This window comes from Vanellus vanellus, assembly GCF_965231255.1.
Source record: "Vanellus vanellus genome assembly, chromosome: 1".
Taxonomy (NCBI): domain Eukaryota; kingdom Metazoa; phylum Chordata; class Aves; order Charadriiformes; family Charadriidae; genus Vanellus; species Vanellus vanellus.
The window spans coordinates 33,757,117-33,772,662 of record NC_138905.1 but is presented as its reverse complement, the minus strand read 5'-3'; the positions used below and the strand labels follow the sequence as shown (position 1 = coordinate 33,772,662).

The window sequence follows — 15,546 nt, the reverse complement described above, 5'->3', positions numbered from 1 at the left end:
CTTTTGAAAAGAAGTCTGTTTTTCTGCACTTTTCCCTCTGTCAGCACCTGTGTTGGAGAGGCTGCAGCAGGAATGAGATCATGTTGATCAATAGAACACGATAGAAAGAAAGAAAAAAAAAATCTTTTGTAGCCTTGCAGCCTTAGCACAAGCCAGAAGGGAGGAAAGGCAGTACTTCTGTGTTTGGTGGCAACTCTTGTTTAGATAAGGCTGTCATTCATCAACTGCTTTAAGGACAATCCATATGGATGGGATGTCTGAAGCTGTTACTCAGAATGAATAAACTTTTTTACTGCTTTTATGAAGAATAACTTTCAAGGTGGTTCACTTTGTGTATGGAAACGATTCATGATTTTTACTATCTGGATTGAAGATTATATATAAAAATGCCTGTTGAGTATGTAAATACAAATTTTATGAATGAGGAAAGAAACCTTTGTATGTGTCATACATATTTTCGATACATTTTTTTATAAAGGTTTACAACTTAGTCCAGTTCCATTAAAAGCAAGGGCAAAAGCTTATTGGTTCAAACTTGCTTTCTAAAACTCTAATATTTTTAGGCATTGCTTCTACAAATTATCCACATAAACCAGCTTATGTCTATGATAGCCACATTAACATTACTTTTGTTCTTTCTTTGATATTTTATCAATAAACTACATCCTTACAGTGTATAATAAATATACTTTTTACACTTTTTACACTAGCATTTCAACATGATGTCTAAGTGTTTGGAATAATGAGTATAAAATTATAGCCATTTGGATATTAAAAAACGGCATTTTTTGCATTTAAGAAGACTTTTTTTAGGGTAGTTACTTATTATGTGGAGATTAGCATTGGAAAACAGTATGTGTGCGTGTTCTGATCTTCATGTGTACAGTAAACGTGCTGTTTTGAGGTAGCATCCTAGGTTAAAAACTAGCCAACTATTTTGGATTTGTCACCATATCCTTTGGTAGAAAGGTACAGATGGATGCTCGAGACATCTGTTGTGTAGCAACTTGTTTTTCTTTGATAACTTGTTCACGTGAAAAAAAGAGATATGATTTATTAGATGAGTTTAATATTCTAATCTTCTGACTTTTTTCTCTTTAGGTTGCAGCAATCTATAAAGATTCAAGTATTGGAAATCTTATAAATATAGTTATTGTAAAATTAATCGTAATTCACAATGAACAGGTAGGAAAAATAAATACTAAAAAGATTTCTTTCTAATAGAAGAAAAAAAATACACAAATTTGCATTGTAGTTCCAAAGTTTAAATATTTTAGTTTTAAATACAAAATATTTTCTTTAACTATAATTTTTTTTTAAGATAGGAGACTAAATGTCAAATGTGAGGTTGAATACAGAGCCTTTATTTAATGCCTGTATTTTCCCATCTCTCTATTAGCACCTCCTGTTGACCTGCATGGACATAAATCAGATACTGTATGAAAGCATATGGCATAACTACCTAACGTATGATTATACGCATGGAAACATGACAGGGAAATGACAGCTTTTATAGAGGGTTTTCAGCCCTAACAGCTGTAACATTTTAAGACTGTAAGAAGTATATGCTTTTCAAATATTTTTGTATTTATTTATTATAAATGTCTTGTCACACTGTTTTTTAAATATTTAACACGTGTTGCTTGCTCACATACATTGATTAAAATAATGGGTTCTCATGACTGATGACTCCTAGCTAAATTAAGACCTGATCCTACAAACAAATCTGTGTGAGTGAACTTATGTAGAGTCCTGCTGACTTCCTTTCCATGCACAGTCATTGTTGCGCAGATTAGGGGCACAAATGACAAAGTAGTAAGTGCAAATACATGAATATTAAAACCATTATTTGTTTTTTTTTGGGGGGCATTTCTTGCTTAGGAAGGACCAGCTATCACTTTTAATGCAGCTACCACTCTTCGTAATTTTTGCTTATGGCAGCAAGCACAAAACACTTTGGATGATGCTCACCCTTCCCATCATGATACTGCTGTTCTTATCACTAGGTACAGTATCTGAAATAGCTGTAATTACTCAGCTAGGTGAGACAACTGCTTTGGTTTCTGTTTTACATCGTCATTTTTTTTACCATTCCACTGATATTGTTTATAGATAATTGGAGTGGGTAAAGACTATCTTGCACTTCCCAAACCACCGATTATCAATACATGAGCAATTATTCTGAAAGTGCTATGTTGGTAGCTAACCATCTGATGAACCTTTCATTAAAGATGATGGAAATAACTTAGACCTGATATTGTTAGAAGGAAATGAAGTCTTTAACCATTGTATGTGTATGCGATAGGGACAGAGTGTTGTATGTAATGGATTCAGCAGAAGGATGTGGTGACAGTCAGCTCCTGATAGCCCAGGCATAATTAGAACTACCAAAATCTTACAAATGGAAAACATTTCCATATTAGTATATATTCTTCCTGTACACCAGTTGCCTCAGTGGAGGTTCTGATGTTCATTCACTGAAATACATTCTCTCTTTTGCTGTTTTTTTCTTTATTATTTTTTTCTTCCCACTGTTCAAGTTGGATACACTCCAGCACTTCAAACTGTTTGGTATTTGTTTTTTGAATTTCTTGTTTTCTGAATTTTATGTTGTTTGGCAGATGGTCTGCTACATAAGATAGTTTCAAGTATACTGCAATCTGCATGTTTTTCAGCAGCATTTCATGCTTGATCTACCTTCTGCATTGTAGAGAAATAACATAGTATTTGAATTTTTATTCTTTGCAAGCTAGATGGAAAGCAATACTTAGGTAAGCAAACTTAGTCTGGTGAATTTAAACTACTTCTTTCACTAGAATGCAAATTGTTTGAATGGACTGTAAGATTAAAAATTAAGAATCAGATTTGCGATTGCCGTAATTAATATAGCAACAGTCATATACTTAAAAAATGTTCCTTTATTTACTGTAATAATTTTAAATAAATCTTTTCCTTCAAGGGAAGATATCTGCAGAGCTAGAGAGAAGTGTGATACTCTTGGTGAGTTGTTTTTTTTTTTTAAATCAGTATGATTTTATAACAGAAAATCTATAAGAGAATTTCCCTGAAGGGAGAAAAACCAATTAGGAATAAATCAGAAAAGAGAAGCAAAGTTTAAGTCACACAGACAAAAAAAATCAACTTCTCAAGGCTATTCTGCCCTGAGATGTACTTTGGTGCCAGGTGGTTGGTGGTTTTGTGTAAATTTGCTGCATAGTTGAGGCATGACTTTCAACTTGGGTGCCATAGTATTTGTTTATAGAGCCAATCCTTCTACATGAAAATTCGTTCTGTTAAGCTTTTATATAAGGGCTCGATTTTGCAGGTTTAGCAGAGCTAGGTACAATGTGTGACCCACTACGCAGCTGTTCAATAAGCGAAGAAAATGGACTGAGTGCTGCTTTTACTATAGCGCATGAGCTTGGACATGTGTAAGTACCTATTTCCCAGCAGGTAAATTTTTTTTTATTTCCTTTTGAATATGACCAGTTTCCAGTGGTGGGCTCTGCATGGCCTCTACAAGAGGGCGCAGTCTGCTATGTCCTTCTAAAAGAGTCATTATTTTTGCCCCTTGCAGTGAGCCAGCTCTGCCTACCACCTAGAGGTAGAGAAATTGTGAATTTTATAACCTAGCTGGTGTGTGTCCTGAATTATGGGAGATACTGGCCATACAGCTGTATTCTGTCCTTTTGTCATGAACTGGTTGGGACACTGGGACAGGTATCTTAGATGTGCCACATAGTCCTGTTAACTCCAATTGCATTCTAGCTATGATAGGAATTTACCTTTAAGAAAAGACAATTGTTAATATAACGCAGAAATATTCTTCCTTGTGTTTGATCCTTTCAGAATACAATAGAGTAACACAAAGAGAAATACTTTACAGAGAAAAATAAGAGGAGATGACAGCATTTTATTTTATGAAGCATACCTCATCAGTGATGGCAGAAAGGTGCTATACTCTAGCTCCATGAGGCATGCCACAGTGTAGGTAACGATGACGTTACAGAGCTCAGTAGCTAGCTTGTTGATTTTCATGTGCCTGGAAGTTCATTTAGATACATGCCATTTGTCGTGGTACTTCAACTGAGATATAAAATAAGATGATGTGTTAGTTGCATAAATATGATGTTGATGTGCTCTGTAGTTTGTTTTTGTTACTGAATAGTAAGACCTATGATGTGAATATTGGGGTAATATGTTATGGACAGTACAGTGATGGTCTGTATATTCAGTTGAGAAGATGGGTTGTTCATTTAAAGTGGCACATTCCCAAAACACTGGAGTTTTTCTGGTGAGCTAAAGAACTCTCTAATTGTAAAATTCCTACTGTCCCCACCATTATATAATTAGGAGCCTTTTGGATAAGGAGAGAACTTTGTAAGGCATTTTTAAGATATCTATTGCCATAATGTCAGATTATCATACTAATTGAGTCCCATTAAATTTTAAAGCATTTTCAAACTCAAAACTCAAGCATTTGCTGCTGCAACAAAGTTTCGATTAATTATTGCTGAATTTGTTTTGGAGTTTGTCTGTTTTGCTTTTTAGATTTAATGTGCCTCATGATGACAGTTTTAAATGTAAAGAAGCTGGAATTAAACATCAATACCATGTGATGGCTCCAACTTTAAATTATCATACAAGTCCGTGGACCTGGTCAAAATGCAGTCAAAAATATATCACTGAATTTCTTGAGTAAGTATCAATATAATGCTGTGGTTTTGGTGTTTGTTTTTTTTTTTTTTCCAATGTCATGTCTTTCTAAGAAGTTTTTTAAAGGTATCGCTTAAATACTAGTTTTGTGTTGTTCTTACGTTTAACCACTGACTTGTAGGGCCTCAGTCCTCCAGAAAGACACATGCATTTAACTCTTTGGATGATTCATGGCTTTGTTAAAGTTGCACTTTGCGCTCAACACATAAGGCAAAGAATACTGGGTTTTTTTAGTATAGTAGTGTTGGTTATTCAAAGTATCTTTAATGTGATTTTAGTAGGTCAGAACAGACACAATTTATTTTTGGAAGTCTATATTTAAAAAATAAGTAGCCGGTATATTTTAGGCAGTACCATCTTTTTCCTGTAAGAACGTGAAAATGAGAAATGACAGCCAGAAAGCAAAAAAAAATTAAGCTTTATTTGGAGGTTATAATGCAAAATCCAATAAAGGAAAATCAAGTGACCTGGTTTATTTTATTAATTTTAATCTATTAAAGTCGTTACATAGGCAGGAAGGCATGCAAACCCATAACTCCACTGTGACATGCATGTGTAAGTGTTGTGTGAGTAGACTCCCAATGATTTAAGAGCAATTTAATCACATTTTGTTCCTGTTTTTACAACAGTACTGGTTATGGTGAATGTCTCCTAGACAAACCTAGTGGAAGAATATATGATCTTTCCTCTCAGCTGCCTGGGTCCATGTATGATGTCAACAAGCAATGTGAACTTATGTTTGGTCTTGGGTCACAAGTGTGCCCATATCTGGTAAGTGAACAACATGGTCATCCTCAATCTATACTAAAATAGTACCAAAAGATAGGTTTAGAAATGAAATCTTAGCACTTCTGGGTTTGGAAGAATTTTATCCTGAAATATGTCAAAGTTCAGGTTCTGTTCTGTTGAAGCGGGTAGAGTTCAGTGGAGAGCATTGCAGCTCCATATGCTAGAAATATATAGAATTAAAAAGCAGGATGAATTAACTCTGATTTGCACATCTGCAAATGTGATTATAATTCCTTTACGAGATCTAAAGCTGCATAAATTAACGCTTCCTGCAACTACTGAAAGGGGATTATTTCCACACTTTCTACAAATGCTTTCACATTATAGCCCCCGTATTACATTAACAGGTCTTTCTTATCTGCTTCTTTTAGTGCTTTAAAAAAATGTATAACTTGAAATTTAATATATTAATTCAAATATTTGTTCTAAATGTTTGGTCCAAAGTATAGATTCCCTCTACTTTGTCAAAGAGTCAAAAATATTTTCATGCCTGTTAGAGTGTACGTTTTGTATACTGAACCAAAAATTTCTTTAAAGCAAAATTGGGATCTGGAAAGAAAACTTGAGTAGATTAATATTCAAACTTAAGTTGTATTTTGAAAACTTAATGTGGCCAGTGCAATATAAAATAAATACAAATGTAAGATTATGACTTCATTTGTTACAGTCAAAAAGTTATGTAGAGTTAGATCTTGGACTAACTTGTCAAATACCTCTCCTAGTATTGTATGACTTGTTGGAGCTATTTAGAGGAGAGACTTTAAGATCAGGTTCAGGCTGATGTAGTGGCACTTTTGGTGAGGTAGAATGTTGTTTAGGAGGAGTTGGGCTTTATGGGAACAGTATAGAGAAGTAAAGGGGAATTCAAAGACCTGAACATGGTGTTACTGAAGACTGCTTTGTAAGTTTTGTAATCCATAAATGTTATTTGTCCATTCAGAGTCTTTTAAGAATTTGAAAAGGAGACTTCCTTTTTAATTTTCTAGCTGATGTATTTTTTAAGAATTCCGGTTAGAGTCTTTATCTGGGAATTATACTCAAACTGTGCTGCATTGTATCAACCATAACGTCTTACTTACTTTTTTTATGAAATTTTCTATTGAATTAGAAAATCAAGTTATCTGTTATTTCTAATGGGATCAGTTTCAAATATTCCACATTCCTGCCTGGCTGTAAGCAAAATCCATTTTGGTTTTGTGGGGTTTTATCTGTGAGAAGTGGTAGTACTAATAACAAACACTAAGCCCACATAGTATGAGAAAGTAGTACAAATAACCCAACTAATGTCTAAAATGGTGTTACAGGTACAACAAAAATAATTTTGTTTTCTTTTTAGAAACAATGCAAGCGCTTATGGTGCACAAGCACAGAAGGTGTTCACAAGGGTTGTCGTACTCAGCATATGCCTTTGGCTGATGGAACAGTTTGTGGCGTGGGAATGGTAAGCCTTCATTTGTTTCTCGGTGCTCGCATACGTAAAGTTGTTGATCCAGACCAGAAAGATCAGTGCTTGCTCTGTGGCAATACTGAACCCGTAGCATGCTGATTGTGTGAACAGTATCTACCTGACTTTACCTGCAGTTTCTCTTAGTCCTGTAATGTTGTGACATAAATAACATAGGTTGTCTGTTCAGAATAATTATAAAAGTTTACAGATGCCATATTGGTTAAAAACAGGTGGAAGGCCTCAGGGGAAAGTTGCCATCTTTCCTTCTGTTTGAAAGGTTCAGCTAATTCATAACAAGTTGAGTTTTTTTGTCATCAGTAGTGCTCCAAAGTTGAATTTCCTGGAAACAAGACATCCCAAAAATGTGTTTCTCCCAGTTTGTCTTGTTGAGGCTGTTTCACTGAACCGGAATGAACTAAGTATGAATGACTTAGGTACAGGAGTACACTTTTTTGGAAAGAGGGAATCTCTGGATTAGAATCCTGGTTTCAGTAGATATTTGCACATTGCATAGGTTTCAGACAAAATATGAAAGCATGGATCAGTACCTCTTCCCCTACTCAAATAAATGCCCCAGTCACGCATACCTCGCACTCAGATACTGTCCTGCCTATTGTAACGTAATTCAAGATACTTGGATCTGTTCAGTGCTAAAAAGCAGCTTTCTTCTCACGCTCCAATGCATAGGAATCTGCCTGGCTATGTGAGGTATGGATTGAATGCTTTGGCACTTAAAAAGGAAGAAATAAAAGCTGGACTTCCTATACGCTGCTCATTGGTTTGTTTGGCAGAGTGTTTGGGTCCTGAGGGTGCAGCTCACTTACTTCCTCATCTGGCAGGTTGTTTCTGAGTGCAGATCTCGATCTGTTCCTCTGAGGATATAGCCTGTCTTGGGCTGTCCATAAGGGTCATGAATATCTAATTAGTAGATATAGTCAAGGTGCTTACAGAACTGTGATGGAAACAGAAGTAGTGAGTGGTGGAGGCTAGTTGAATTCAGAGTTATCAGTGAAGATTTGAGGGTTTTAGTTCTGGATTTGTATGTAGTTTGGGAAGCAAACAGAAATTAGGTGCTTGAGTTCTTTGCTGATCTAGTCTTTGGCTTCTCCATGTCTCAGTCCACCACCAGCTAATAGAATTATTTTCTTACCTGTTAGGGGTTTGTTAGAATAAAATTTTCAGAGAATTTTGACATGCTCAGATATGACAATGATTATCTTAAGTATGGCTGGTTTATCACGTTGAGCTGCTTTTAATATTAGTGTGCTTTGGGACCTTCAGGGGTTTTAGTGTGCTTTGGGACCTTCAGGGGTTGTTAATTTTTTACCTTTTGATAGTTTTATAGGTTCTAAGATGATTAAAAAAAATCTGGTCTAATTTCTGTATATAATAGGCTGCTACATTTCATTGTTATTACTAAATTTCCCCCAATAACTTTTACCCTTTACAGGTTGTTTTTGGTTTTGTGTTTTGTTTTTTTTTTTTTCTTTTTCTGTACTTGGTAAGACAGTAGTAGTAGTGAGGCATTTGAAAATACTGTCTTAATGGGTAACAATTTAGTGGGCAAACCGTCTCAAATGGTTTCTTTCCCTCTTGCTAGAGTGGGAAAAGTTATTTGAAGGTTGTGGTGAAAGCTTTTCTTGATTAAATCCTATGTATGCAGCTGGTGTTATAATCTTTAACCCGTTTTTCAGTCAGTCACTGATCAGAAAGGAAGTTCGTCTCGTCTTTTATATAAACTTCATGTGTAATCTTTAGTTCAATCAACTTGACTCTAATTTGCTAACATCAGAGGACTTCTTTTATATAGGAATACAAAAACCTATTTTATGCAATTACTGCAGTGAAACCATTTTTCTCTAGGAAGTGAAGAGCTAATTACAGTCATTACCTCTGAAAGATGCAAAAAAGAACAGCAATTAATCTGGCACGTTGTCATCTGTTGCTGTCTAAGGGACAGCTCCTTTCAAGCTTAGTCAGCAAGTTTCTTTAATGTTAATGGGAGTAAGACATGGCGACTAGTAATTGTAATTAATATTTGCTGGCAACCTAAATAAGTTTATATTTGGCATTTGCAGCGTTATTGCTGTGAATACAAAAAAGATCCATTTAAGGCATTTGTAAATTTAGTATCAACTTTTTAAGCTTAGATTTGACACGTGAGTTTATTTTCACATATCTTTAGGTTTTATCTTTAGTTTTTCTTCAGGTTGTGTGTCTGATTAGTGGATCTTGCTCTATGGACTGCTCTAGCAGTCCTTGTGTCTTTTCCTTCCCAAAATAAAAGAAGATATAAATCTTCTATAAAAATAATATTAGTAGGTATGGGTAGCATTTTCTTAAAACATTAAAGGGAAAATGCAGCCTAACATTTTGGTGTCTTATAGAGAATAAAGGAAATATTTTCTTGGGAATTTGATTTCTTGTATTAATTCTGTAGAGTTAATTTTATTAATTATCTAGAATTAATACAACTAAAATAGAAAACTTTCATTTTTACTTCAATTTGCTCCCTACTCAAATTTCTTTAAGCTGATCAAACTGCATTTTGTTCATCCTAGAGTTACCTGCAAAAATGAATTTTATTTGCCTGTTGGACTTCGGCTGAAGTATCTGAAAATTTCTCTCAATCTCCTCTTTTTATACATTCTGAGTGCTTAGGTTTGACAGTAGCCTATAGGTAGCAATTCTGCTGTGTCTGAGAACAGTTTCTCACTCCATTGATACTCATGTTGTGTCTCATCACTTCAGATGCTTTTTGTTTGCTTATTTGGCTTCACAAAGGTCCATAGGAAGTCTAAGGTTCTGCCAGCTCTTCTAACATCACACAGACCTTCCCTGAAGCAGATGATACAGCCTTTAAATTCTTTGGCCTAGTTGGTACTTCAGAGACAAAATGATAGTAAATATACCTAGACATGCCATATGTAAACACTTACTAGTTTTGCAGTGGTGAATTTCTACACACCATAGGACTATATTAGTCATTGCTTGAAAGTATTTCTGTTGTTTGGGTTTTTTTTTGTGAGAAATATTATTAAATACAAAGCTATACATTCCTGGATTGTCTAACTAAATAGAATTATATGATATAACCAGAATATAAAGATTTTATTAAAATGTTATTTTTATAGCGTAATGAGGCACAATGGCATGAAAAATTATTAAATAGTGCTTTTTCGTGTCTTGTCTCTGTAATGACAGTTACCATCTTCAAAATTAAAAACTATGCCGTACGAGTAAGCAGAGGTAGCCTGCTCACTGGATACCACAGTGAATTTCTGATATACAGTTGTAACTTTGGTTGCAGTGGTATAAGCTATATGTACAAATTACAAATTAAAAACTTAATAAATGACAATACGGAGAGTGTTTATATGCTGCATTGAGGACCAAGATAGCAGAGGGTGCCCACATAACATGTATGATAGAGTTATTTTCCATTAGGACAGAAACTGGAATGCTTTAATTGGGCTGGTTTCCTTCTCTTAACCATTCTTGTTGGCATCATGTTCCAGGTAGGAGCTAATTTGATGGATGTTTAGGAAATATGAAGGACTTAGAGTAGATCTTTTTGCCCCGCTTCCTCTTAGGTTTTCATATTTCTTTCTAGTCAGAAATTTCTTTTGCTTTGAAATTTCTGCAGACCAGCAAGCTTTTGGTATTATCTTTGGATAATGTTTTCATATGGATTATGTTTTCAATTGCTTTGTTTTCTTTTATTACCTGTTTACTTTATTTTTTGGGAGATTACCAAGGGTTTCTGTAATGAGGAATTTACTTGCACTTGTGCTCTGGGATAGTGCAAAAGATTGCTCCTCACCTTGAGCATAGGAAGTTCTGGGGTTTTTTTTCCTTTCTTTTTGAAATTCCAAAAAAGAAGTGAGTTTGGAAAGCAATTAAAGTTTTGGCATGTTGAATATCTTTGTTCAGATTTAAAAAACAAAACCAAACCAAAAAGCACCCACAAAATAATGTTAGTAGGTAGAATCCCTGATTCCCCGGATTTGCTCATAATTCTAAATTTACAGAGTACCAGTTTTCACGGTGTGGTTGATGTCATTCACAGAAAATACTTAATCCCATTTTATGGAGAACCTAGTTAAACAGGGTGGTAAGCTAGTAGCATTATGGAAAAGAAATGTGTAACCAAATTGGTTACAAGCCAGCTGATACACAAACTCTCCTTACACACGTCCATCTCCAGCTTACACCTGGCTCAGAATCATGGCTTCTGTATAAGTAAGTTATGCAGCTTTTAGCAGTGTAGTGTACATGATATTCCAGTAATGGTAACTCATCTGTTGGAGATGGTGATGCACATCTGAGCCAAAAAACCCACCTCCAAAGAAGAACAGTCGGTGAAGCAATCTGTCTTCTAGGAGTGACATTCTCAAAACAAGTCTTTTTTTGCTAAGGAAAGAACATACAAAATATCCAATAAAGTGTCTTTTTTTTTTTAATTGTTATTATTTTTGAGACACTGAGAAGGGCTGCACTGTTATGCTTCCTGGATTCCTGAGCAGTATAAAAATATGCCCATATTCCACTGATTCCCTGGACATTAGAAGAAAGAGGTAGGAGGTAGCTCTGTGATTCTGACCCAAACTTTTCCATGTCCCAGACGTGTCCCAGTGTTCTACCTAAGGACAGTTTGCTACTTAAACACCAGTAAAAAACCAAATGTCAGAGAAGTCTGGAAAAAGCTGTTTAACAGCAAGAAGGAATCCACATGATACATATAAGTTTGATTGGAAAGCATTACCTTGTGTGCGTGTGAGAGAAATGTTTATTACTTCTATTCACTCCAGATATACATTGTATATTGAGCTAGTGTCTCTAAAAATATCTAGAATAGCTATCAAAAGAATTAAGATTTCATCCTAGTCACTTTATAGCTACATAAGGAGAGGGATCCAGGGGCAATTGAGTATGTGGATGCAGACCAAGAAAGGATTGCTTTGATAGTACAAGAAGTACAAGTCTTTGATTCTGAGATATGCTCACTGTTCTTCAGTTGTAGGTTACTACCCATGTATTGATTTCTTTTTAAAATAATTGCATACCTTGACTACATCATGAATGCAATACATGAAGATAGTTAATCTAAAAGAATAATTCATTATGTGTGTATATGTATGTGTAAAGTAAGTATAAAAAAATCAGAGTTGGGTGATAGGGGGATTTTTAACCATCTGGAAGCAGCAGATCTTTTGAACTGTAAAAACAGAGTAAAGTATATTTAAGGGCTCAAACCAAGAATTTTTCTGTAAAGTGGGATTTCTGTAAAATATTTTTCTGACGACGTGATTTCAGAAAAATTAAAAGCTTTCTGTGGGAATATTTCAAGGGAGAAATAAGGCATGTAGGTTTTTTGCAAGAAAGAAATTGAAAACGTTGAAGAATTTTTAAAATACTGTGGGTTTTGTTAATAGTTAATGTCATCTGACTAATATATGTTGGCTCATCTGAGAATCCATGCTACAGAGATAGAGACCTGAGATGCAATAGTTAGAACTTCAGTTAGACATTTCTCCAAGCTCCATTTCTTCTGCGTTGTATACTCATTTTACTGACTGCTCTATTTTCACTGCTACTGTATGCTCTAGGCTCCACTTCTCATCTTGGTTCTTTGAACTTCCTTGACTAGTGTATTACAGGAAGAAGCTGGAGAGGAGACATAGGTCTAATGTGCAGCAAAACGTTTCCTTACATCCACTTGCTGCAGACAAGGCAAAGAGAGGTCTGTAGCAGTACTTTCATTCACAGGAAATGGGAACATCCCATAGAGACAAATACAGCCAGAAGCAACAGCTCAGAAGTTTGTAGACTTTGGCATTTGTCTGAGTGGGTGTTCTCTTCACTCCCTGCTCATGGGGTTATGTGCTGAATCTATGTAATGTCTAAGATTCAGACTCCTTTCCCAGCAATACGTGACTGGAATCTACTTTGCGACAGTTATGCTCAGACCTCACCTACAGGCCAGATGCTGTGTAGTGAACTGGTCTTGTGCTGCAGCACTGTGGTTAGTGTTTATCTGTTTTGTGGTACCAGCTATATCCATTTTCTTTTGCCACATTCAGTCCACTACAACTTTCTCTTCCTGTGCTATTCACTGGCTTGTAGTCATTCTCAGGACCCTGTCTGGATATCAGGAGTGAAGAAATCATATTTTATAAGGCAAAAAGAAATCAGAACAATAAAACTGGATATTTGGAAGGTAAAATGCAGACCATCATGTCCACTTCTGCAACGCTTTGTCCTTTTAATTTTCTCCTCATACGTGTCTTCAGCGTTCAGTCATCTTATTTCCTGCACCATCAGAAGCACCACCAGCTACCAGCTATGTCCGTGGAAACATGTCGCTGTCTGGAAATAGAAGAATAGTTTTCCCTGAACCTCCTTTTCTGCAAGGCTACACAGGGTTCTAACACATGAAACTGTCCTCACACACTGAGCATCAGTGTTTAAATCTTTGCCCCAAGATCTTCAAAAACCATGTGTATCTCTGGGAATATCCTGGAAAAGATAGGCAGTAAGAGTGAACTTAGAGTCCTTTTCCTGCTGTGAGTCATACCAGGCTGTGAATGAAGTACTTGTTTTCAGAAGAGCTCTTGTCCTGTTCTGGGTGCACCTATCACTCTTTGATTCAGTCAAAATTGAGCATAGTCTGGCAATTAACACTTTAATAATTTCTTTCAAAATTGCTTTCCTGCAAATTTAGCAAGTTCATAAGGTATGAGATAAGTTGGAAGTACCTGAAATCAGTTTATCAAGTCATAGTTTAATCCATAGGCAAGAGTCAAACTGCTTATTATAAGCAGGTGATTTATAAATACAAATCTGGGTACCTGTAGGTTCATTGATCCCAAATTTGAACTATTAACCCTCCCTAATTACATGTGGATTTGGATCAGAATTTATGCCTTTTTGACAGAAAACCAACTGTTGACCTTGGCTAGAGCAGAGTTGCCACTTCCTGTAGTCAGTATGTTTGGAATTACAAGTGATACTCACTTTACATGATGCCTACGTTATATTTTCTATAACAAATGTAGGGGAAAAAATTGTTAGCGATTACGTTTAAGTTTATGAAAGTTCTGTGCATTGTAGTATTCTCAGTGAAGCAATGATTCAAGCAAGCATAGAGGAACATCTGGAACACATCTGGTGCTGGAGTTTTCTACTGTGACTTCATCATGTTGCTTCTGTAGGAATGCAGCAGAGTAATAGCTGAGACAAGTTTGTTGAATAAGCTATTAAAATCCCAGATGTGAACACGTGCTTTGCATTTTTATGGATCAAAATAATGCTGTTGTGGGCATAAAATTTCATTTTACAACTCTGTCTTTTCCTGAAATCTCCCTTCAAGTTATTGTAAATGTTTTTGTAAATGGAAGAAGAACTTAAACTCTAGGTCACTGGTCATATTTGGATTCAGTATTCATTTTGTGAAGAGGGATTTAGAATCTTCAGCCTATAGTAATAAAAATTATTTCCTATGATGCTAATTACAGTTCTTGGAAAGGCAAGTTCTTAATGTTTCCTCATATTTACCTTAGACTTTTATGTGGTGGTAGGTACTAGAAAGTTTGGGTACAAAAGTACCCTAAGGGCATCTTGGAAAAAGTAATAAAAACTATCAGTAAGCACTGCAGTAGGAAAATCATATGCAGATATGCAGTGAAATAATGGTGTCTTTTTGGTGTTAAGTTAAAGCATTAGTCTTAGCATCAAGCAAGTGATGATCTAGCAAATTTAAGTGACCGTGCGACAAGACAGATCTAGCTTTCGTTCTGTGTTTGCTTTGGGCTTGAAAATCACCTTGAACGGTCATATTATTAGAGGAAGGCATTTGGGCCTTAGAAAATATGTCCCGTGTGCAAGAGTCGGTGTGATGAAGAATTATACAGGCAGGCAGTTTTACCGCCAAGTTGGATTAGGAACTCAAAAGGAGAATCTTGATTCTGTGACAAATTCCTGTTTTGAGAGCAAAATGTTAGCATATCAGCATAAGTATTAACATAATAAAAGCATATACTAATTTGGAAAAAAATGCTTCTAGGAATTATTTTATACAGTGATAAAACCGCTGAACAATGTTTGAGTTTTATGTCATTCAGGTATATTCAGAAAGATTGCACACATCATTTCTGTGTGTTCAGCAAAATTTATGTTAATTGATAGTTCCTACAATAAATTTGTAACATCATAATAACTCTTGAGAAATTCTATGCAACATTTAAATTAGTTTTAAAATGGGGTAGAATCCTGGTATAATTCTATCTTCTATGTATCAGAGGTTCTTAAATTGTTTTATGTGCCTGAGACTTTAGTTACCAAAACCCTCTGGACTTTAAGGTAATTCGAAGCTGTTTTGTGTCCCAGAAAGGCAAAGTCTAAGCTTCAGAAATAACAAGCAGTTGAGTTGATATAATCTGTTCTGATGATTCTAGTGACTGATCCATGTATGTACTACACGGAAGTATGGAATAGGCCACTCCCTGTCAATATGACCGGGGCAATCCCTCCTGACAACCTAATGATCAGTCTAATCCTGAGTCTGCAAACAGTCATCTAAAATAAAGAATTCT

General features: G+C 35.5%; 1 protein-coding gene across 1 annotated transcript in view; it reads left to right on the top strand.

Moving 5' to 3' along the window:
• Positions 1-15,546, top strand: part of ADAMTS20 (ADAM metallopeptidase with thrombospondin type 1 motif 20) — a gene marked incomplete at both ends in the record, with an annotated part of 95,778 nt that overhangs the window by 26,287 nt on the left and 53,945 nt on the right. The window contains 7 exons of the mRNA XM_082498477.1: positions 1,102-1,185; positions 1,882-2,006; positions 2,960-3,000; positions 3,326-3,431; positions 4,552-4,698; positions 5,346-5,487; positions 6,842-6,946. Coding sequence (XP_082354603.1) covers positions 1,102-1,185; positions 1,882-2,006; positions 2,960-3,000; positions 3,326-3,431; positions 4,552-4,698; positions 5,346-5,487; positions 6,842-6,946 — 750 coding nt within the window. The remainder of the gene's footprint in view (positions 1-1,101; positions 1,186-1,881; positions 2,007-2,959; positions 3,001-3,325; positions 3,432-4,551; positions 4,699-5,345; positions 5,488-6,841; positions 6,947-15,546) is intronic.